At 36.6% G+C, this 8,227-nt stretch overlaps 1 protein-coding gene across 1 annotated transcript; it reads right to left on the bottom strand.

Moving 5' to 3' along the window:
- Positions 1-4,822: 4,822 nt before the first annotated feature.
- Positions 4,823-5,982, bottom strand: LOC147615914 (uncharacterized). The gene is made up of 3 exons (XM_086777912.1): positions 5,785-5,982; positions 5,493-5,588; positions 4,823-4,987 (listed from the first exon to the last, which is right to left on the bottom strand). The coding sequence occupies exons 1-3, from the start codon at positions 5,980-5,982 to the stop codon at positions 4,823-4,825; spliced, it is 459 nt and encodes a 152-aa protein (XP_086634038.1).
- Positions 5,983-8,227: the final 2,245 nt, after the last annotated feature.

Below are 8,227 nucleotides of genomic sequence, written 5' to 3'. Positions count from 1 at the left end.
CATTGAATATTTGCTTAACTAATTTCTAAACTAATCACGAATTCTTATGAAGAATAAATTAATCATTGATCTAAAATTCTGACTTCGATAGTTTTCTCGTTAAATTAATTTTAGATAAATTAATCATTTATCTAAAATTCTGACTTCGATAGTTTTCTCGTTACCGTCTGAGTGAATATGAAACGATAGAATTTTTCTCTCATAGAGTATTTACTTATTCATTTATCAATTATTCATGGAAATTAAACATAGAATTAAAGAGAACCTTAATTTTGATATAAAAATCATTTATGCATCAATTTATGAATAAAATTAATTTTGATGAAAGTAACACTTTTATAATAAAAAAATCTTTTATGCATCATTTTATGCATAAAAATCAATTTTGATGAAAGTAACACTTTTATAATACGAAAATTCTTTTACGCATAAAAATCAATTTTGATAAAAGGAACACTTTTATAATTAAAAAAATTCTTTCATGCATCATTTTATGCATAAAAATTAATTTTGATGAAAGTAACCCTTTTATAATAAAAAATTCTTTTATGCATCATTTTATACATAAAAATCAAATTTGATGAAAGTAACACTTTTATAATTAAAAAAATTCTTTTATGCATAAAAATCAATTTTGATGAAAGTAACACTTTAATAATAATAAAAAATCTTTTATGCATCATTTTATGCATAAAATTTAAATCTAATGAAAATAACACTTTGATAATAAAAATGTTTCCCATATGCATCTTTCTATGCATAGAATTTAAATCTAATGAAAATAACACTTTTATAATAAAAATATTTCCAATATGCATCTTTCTATGCATAGAATTTAAATCTAATTAAAATAACACTTTTACAATAAAAATATTTCCACAATGCATCTTTCTATGCATAGAATTTAAATCTAATGAAAATAACACTTTTACAATAAAAATATTTCCACAATGCATCTTTCTATGCATAGAATTTAAATCTAATGAAAATAACACTTTTATAATAAAAATATTTCCACAATGCATCTTTCTATGCATAGAATTTAAATCTGATGAAAATAACGCTTTTACAATAAAAATATTTCCACAATGCATCTTTCTATGCATAGAATTTAAATCTGATGAAAATAACGCTTTTACAATCAAAATATTTTCAAAATGCATCTTTCTATGCATAGAATTTAAATCTAATAAAAATAACACTTTTATAATAAAAATATTTCCAATATGCATCTTTCTATGCATAGAATTTAAATCTAGTAAAAATAACGCTTTTACAATAAAAATATTTCCAAAATGCATCTTTTTATGCATAGAATGAAAATAACACTTTTAGAATACACAAACGGAGGGGATTACTCTTTTTGAATAACATAAAGATAAAACTTATTTCCACAAAATTTAAGAAAATTTTGCCATAATCTCCTTTGTATGGCTGACCATTTTTCAATTTTTACATTCTAAAAGAAGGGCTGAATTCACAATGAAGAGAAGGGGGGAGCCTTTCCATCAAGGCAAAACATCCAATTTCAATTAAAAAGAAGCAAGAAATCAAAAAACCATAGAATAGAATTTAAAAAAAAGTAGAATTTCTAACTTACATGGAGTTTTTTGAGCTTTTCTTTGGCTTGAGGGATTGAGGGTTCTACTCTTGCTTGGATCAAGAGTGGCCACCAATTCTTTGTAGAGGAAATAGTCAAAAACAAGTGAATTATCAAAGAATTCAATGTTTTTGGCTCTAGGGAGGAGTAGAGTAGTAGTGCATAAAACACTATTAGGATTCTACAAAGGGGAAGGCTTCTATTTATAGGAAAAAGTGAGCCTCTAACCAAGCAAACTGATTCTAGAATTTTTTAGATCAGTTTGGTCAATTTTTGACCATTTTTGGGTCAGTTTAGCTTACTTTTTGGAACTGGACTTGAATTACGAGAGAGAAGAGATGAAAAATCTCATTATTTGAGAGTTTAAAACTCCACCACACATGTGAAATAGGCGCCTCCTTCATCATGGGGAATCCCCACTCTGAGGTGTCAAAATTTCATTTTTTAGTATTTCCATTGGTCCTTAGTCCACTCTTTATCTTATGTGAACATTTGCTCATTTTTGGGGGGGTTTTTCTTTATTTTTTCAATTTATCTCCTTCCTACATTTGGATTAATCTGATTGGCCCCTTAGAACCTTAATCTAAAATTTTCAAAAAATCTCGACCCTTAGGCCTTTTGAAGATTATAATTGTAGAATTTTACAAAGTTATATTAAGCTCAGATACACCCCATGGTCACAAACTTCATTGCATGGGGATTACCATTTGAAAAGGGACCTCTCAACTTCGCAGAAGAGAATGCATTACGCTGATATCCAAAGAGTACACGACAAGTGTGCTGAATGGATATGGCCATTTGTGAAGCAAATTTAAAATGGCTAGAAAGAAACTCACCGCAAAAACTTACAAAAAGTTAATAGATATGGCATACCCAACACATGCACCTATCAAATTTTTATTACTATATCTTCATGTCCACATGCAACTTCAATTGCAGATAGAGGAAAATGCATGTTTCTTCAAAATGGAGCACATGATGTATCCTCAAACATTCCCACAAGAAGAGTAGGGAGAAGTCAAACAAAGACAAAGGACTAGAACATTTGGACAAAGACAAAGAAAGAGAAGAGTCAAAGGACCGTTTAGACAAAGACAAAGGACCGGAAGAGTCAGACATCTCCAAAGAGGGAGACAAAGAAGATGATAAAGGCAATGATAGGGAAGATAAGCTGTTGTGATAAGCATGGGCACCAAGAATGTAGCTATGGAAGTGTGCAAATACAAACCCTAATATAGGTGATTAGTGTGTCCTAATCCTATGGTGTGGGTGAAACCTAATTACACACATAATGAAAACCCTAATCTAACTATAAGCTTGACTTAAGCTCAATTAGGTTACAAGATTAAGACATACTCATAGAGAGGCTTAAGAGAAGCTTGTTCACATTCCTTGAAAAAGACCCCTTTTATATGAGGGAGGTACAACTTTTGCATATGTGCTCATGTGGGATAATGCCCAAGTGTGATGTGGCTGAATGCTCCTGATTCCTGGTCCTCCACTCATGCCTTGCCCCAACTTTTTGCTCATGGCACCACATTTCTCAACACCCCCCCTTGGTGCCATGATTTATAGGCTACTTTAAAGTGGTTGGATGCAAGTTACACAGATCCATCACCCCCCCTCAGTGCAACATGCTACTGGGTGGTTGAGTGTGGTAGAACAACATATGTCTTCACCTCCCTAGTGCTAAACTATTACTAGGTGGTCAGGTGTGATACAGAAAGAGATTAGGTATAATCATCTGGTGACCTTCTATTATAACAAAATGGGCTAACATGCTGACGTTTTTTTTTCTCCTTGTTGATCTAGAAGAGATGTCCCTTTGTTGCTTTATCTTGTTGACTTGTTGGTCGATGTAGATGCCTTGTTGTTTGTGTTGAATTTGCACTCTTCTTGTTTGTGGAAAATCTTCTTGTAGTTGTTGCACTTCGGCTTGTCCTTCAATCCACATTCACTTTAAAAGTGTCCTTTCCTCCCACAATGGTGATACTTCATAGTGCTTTTGTTGAAGAGTGCTTGCTCGATGGTTGTGCTTCCTTGCTCGATGGTTGTGCTTCCTTGCTTCATCTCCTTCTCCTTTTTAAGTAGGGAAGAGATGCATTCTTCAAAGGTTGGATTTGGCAAATTTTTCAAGTGGTCATAAAGTGTATTATATTCCTTAGGCATAATTTTTAGGAGTATAGCTAATGCATCTTTTCTTCCTATTCTAGCATCTATGCCATGAAGCTGGGTCATGATGTTTTTCATTTTACTTATGAATTATGCTAGTGACTCACTGAAGCTCATTTGTAACCCATGGAACTTAATTTTAAGATGGATTTCTTGGTTCTTTGCTTTGGCTCCAAATACTACATTCAATTCATCCCATGCATCCTTGGCATGATCTTTGGAGTCAATGTGGTGGATAAGATTAGTGCCCAAGTGTAGCCTAATAAGTGATAGTGCTTGTTTGTCCTTTTCTATCCATTCATCATTTGGGATAGCAGGCACGTTTTCCTTAACTATCTTCCATAGCTTCTTATGCATGAGGAGATACTTCATTTGGGTGGCTCAGGTATGAAACCCTTCCCCTGTCAACCTCTCGACATGAGAAGGTCTTACCAAAGATCTTGTTTGGGCTTCAATGGTAGTGTATAATATCTTGTACAAATGATAATGCTTGGATGTGATGTGATGTAATTGGATGTGGATGTGAATGTGATGAGATGTGGATAAGATGTGATGTGATGTGATGTGATGTGATGTAAATGGATGTGGATGTGGATGTGGATGTGATGAGATGTGGATGGGATGTGATGTGATGTAAATGGATGTGGATGTCAATGTGATGAGATGTGATGTGATGAATTGGATGTGGATGTGAATGTGATGAGATGTGATGTGATGTAAATAGATGTGGATGTGAATGTGATGAGATGTGATGATATGTGAAAGGATGTGACGTGATAGATATGCATGTGAATGAATGGATGGATGTGGATAGATGTGAATGTGAATGAATGGATTAATGTGTATAGATGTGCATATGAATGAATGGATGGATGTGGATAGATGTGAATGTGAATGAATGGATGGATGTGGATGAATGTGATGAGATGTGAAGGCAGTGCATACATCCAGGTCAAAGTAGGAAACTCCAAAATGCACTTCTTAACTTGAGCTTTATCTTCTTTTGTCAATACCCAAGGAGCTTTAGGCAGTAGCAACTTACCATCACTTCTAGTTCGTGGCCATAAGTGTCGCATAATGATCACTTATTTGTAAATCCTTCCTTTGTTCCTTGCTCTCTATGACCCCATTAATAGTCTTCCAAATCACTACGGCTATGTTTTTAAAAATATGCATAGGGTCAAGCAAATGGTTAATTAGAAGACCTTCCCAATATGGTAGTCAGTAAAATATGGACAGCCGCTTCATTCCAGGGCATGGAGACCCTTCGTTGTCCTCCCATGCTCTCTTCCAATCACTTGCCTTTAGTGTAGGAGGAGGCCGACCCAAATAACCCTCACGTAGCTCATGGTCCTCTGGTAGATACTTCTTGTGACCCTCATACACCATCTTTCTCAAGCCTCTTGAATGACGAGAATCTAGTCTAGGTCCACACAAAGGGCATGCATTGTATCTAGAGATTGATAGTCCTGTATTAAAACAAATAATATTACACAACCATTCACATATATATCAACAGCTGTTACACATAATAACAAAATAGCTTACCACTGCATTCTCTCCGTAGCCTGGCCAATCATGCATAGTCCACATTAGTATTCCTCGTAATGAGAACTCCCTTTGTCCAAACCTCTTAGACATGTCATGAACATCAATTCCTTCCCCACAAACTTTGTAGCTTCTCTATTAATGAGGCTAAGTACACATCCATGTTGGCTACCTTGTACTTCCCAAGGACTATTAATAAGAGAAAAAGATGTCCCTTCTTTATTGCTAACCACGGTGGAAGATTGTAGTTCACAAGACAAACTGGCCATGTGCTCCATTTTGAACTTTTAAGACCAAACGGGTTCACACCATCCATAGTTAGCCCAAGGTGAATATTATGAGGTTCCTCATTAAAGTCTAGCCACTTCTCTTTCAATGTGTCTCCATGTAGGGCAATCAATGGGCACATGCATAACATCGTCCACCACGGATCTAGTGGTTCAATGCCAAGACATCATAGACGCCATGGATTTACACTTGAACATGGTCTGAATGCGTGGAATGACAGGGAAGTGCCTGAGTACTTTTGCAGGAACCCTTTCTCCCTGGACATCTTTCCTATATCTGGATTCTCCACACTGTGGACATTGTGTAATACCTGCATGCTCATGTCGATAGAGAACACAATCATTTGGACAAGCATGGTAAGAATTGTAGTCCATACCAATGGATTGTAGTCCATACCAATGGATTGTAATATGGATTTTGCACGCGTACGGTCCGCAGGCATCTTGTTGCCTTCTGGCAATATTTGATTTCTCAATGATGATTTAAAAAAGGTAAAACAAAGAGATTAAAAATGGAAAGGATTGATAAGTACTTACGCAAAAAGTTGTGATACGCTAGCATCAAACAATCCAAATATTGATTGTAAGTTTAGGATTGCGAGGCATGTACGTAAAATAGATATACGTGCACCATGGCATATGAGCCAGCCTACGCAACTCTTGCTCTTCTCTTGAGGCTTGCTCCATACAGCGATGGACACCACCCATCTCCTGTGTTATTTCTCGCTTAATATCCCCTATGTCATGTAGGGCATCTATCATGTCATCCATGTCTTGCTCCAAATACGTCAGAGAGTCCACCATAGTTTCTTCTTCAACATGAGGCTGATTAGTACTTGCTTGTGTCGTTATTATCGGTCTAGTACTTTGCTTGGGTTGAAGGTCTAAGCAATTGATCTGTTGCTCATTTTAAGAACACATTCACAACACCAAGTAATGCATTTAGATGCTCAATTGGAAATATACCATTTTTTTAACATAGTCGTTGCGAATTCTTTGTCGTTGAGAGATTTGGTACTTGCACCAATTGCAAGGGCACAAGCATTTCTCCTCTATGTTCGGGCATTCCGATGTGTTTGTAGTGTTCACACCATCCATAATTGTAAATTGGTGTTTTTTGGGAGGGGAGGAATGGCCCTTTATATATTAGGCCATAGTCTAGTCAGCCAAAGTTTAAATTCTAACGGGAAAGGTGTCGGAGCAGGGAATTTCAAAGGTTGTATACATTTTTGCTATATAATATCTTTCATCTTAAAAAATACTATTGTTATATTCGTCGGAAAAGATGTCGCAAATAATATCAAAAATATTAGTTTTTGACACAAGTTCTGACTATTTTACCGACCTACATATTGACTTATATTCCGACACTAGAAAAAATTAGAGAGTCAAAATGTGGACTCTATTTTTCTCATTTTAGATCGTCTCCTTTTGTGTGCCGGTAAGTTCATCTCCCACTCCCCCCCCTTTTGCATGTGCTCTCTCTCTCTCTCTCTCTCTCTCTCTCTCTCTCTCTCTCTCTCTCTCTCTCTCTCAGGACTACATCCTTACACTCTCCTACACTACCATCTTGGTTCCTTTCATGATTTCTTATAGATTCGTAGTGTTCTAATCTCTATTTTTTGCAAGTTGCATATCTTCAACCCCCCCTCCATGTGACCTTTTGGTTGTCCTCTCTCTCTCTCTCTCTCTCTCTCTCTCTCTCTCTCTCTCTCTCTCTCTCTCTCTCTCTCTCTCTCTCTCTCTCCTGCATGTAAGATCCCTGTTCCCACCGAGCAACGGATTCGGGGTACTGGCAGCGAAAGTAGCGCTTCTCGCGTGGGACAGGGGTCCCACACTCGGGGCCTTGCCCACGGATATCCGGATAAGAGACTAATCCGTCGGTTGTTCCAAAACCGAACCCGGAAAAACTTCCTTTACCGGAAAGCACGGGCGATTCCACCAGGATAACTTTTTACTCTAACGTAGTCAAGATCATTTCTGATCGAGATGATCCGATTACATCTATAAGATACTTAGTCAGTTCAAGGAAGAAACTTGCACTTGGATCATTGGGATCAACGCTTTTTTCCCCATTCAAGAGGCACAACCGTTGATTCCTATCCATAGAACAGTTACTGTCCGGGATTTTTTTTTTCTATCGTAAAAACAAAAGTTTGAGTCTCGGTTTACGGATCCATCAGTCCAGCCTAACCCCATCCAATCCCATGGGTTAGCCAACCGCCCAACCACTGTAGTGATGGGATCCAATTAAAAATTTGGTTAGGTTTTGTCCCGGGTACCAAGGAAAAGAGTTCCAAGGCCCCCTAGCCGGATGTTCATGCAAAATAAAACTAGTCACACCACTCACACACCCAATATGAAATTGCCTTTTTTTCAACCAGATTCAACCAGTTTAAAACAATCCTTTAATAAAACCATAGTATCATTGATCACCATCTTCCAATTTATCCAATTGATTCTTAATTTCCCATCATTCCTTCATCAGAGTATCTATGGCATCATTGGTAACTAGAACGCTCAGGAGCCGTTTCGATAGTTCCTAGCCCATAATACTTGGCAATATAATCACTTAACAAGATGGACTCTCGTTGAAGATCAGCAAGATCAACCAACAGAT

This window comes from Cibotium barometz, chromosome 39, assembly GCF_041138505.1.
Source record: "Cibotium barometz isolate CiBa-2024 chromosome 39, ASM4113850v1, whole genome shotgun sequence".
Lineage (NCBI taxonomy): Eukaryota > Viridiplantae > Streptophyta > Polypodiopsida > Cyatheales > Cibotiaceae > Cibotium > Cibotium barometz.
The sequence above is the reverse complement of the archived record's forward strand: the minus strand, read 5'-3'. Positions and strand labels throughout refer to the sequence as shown.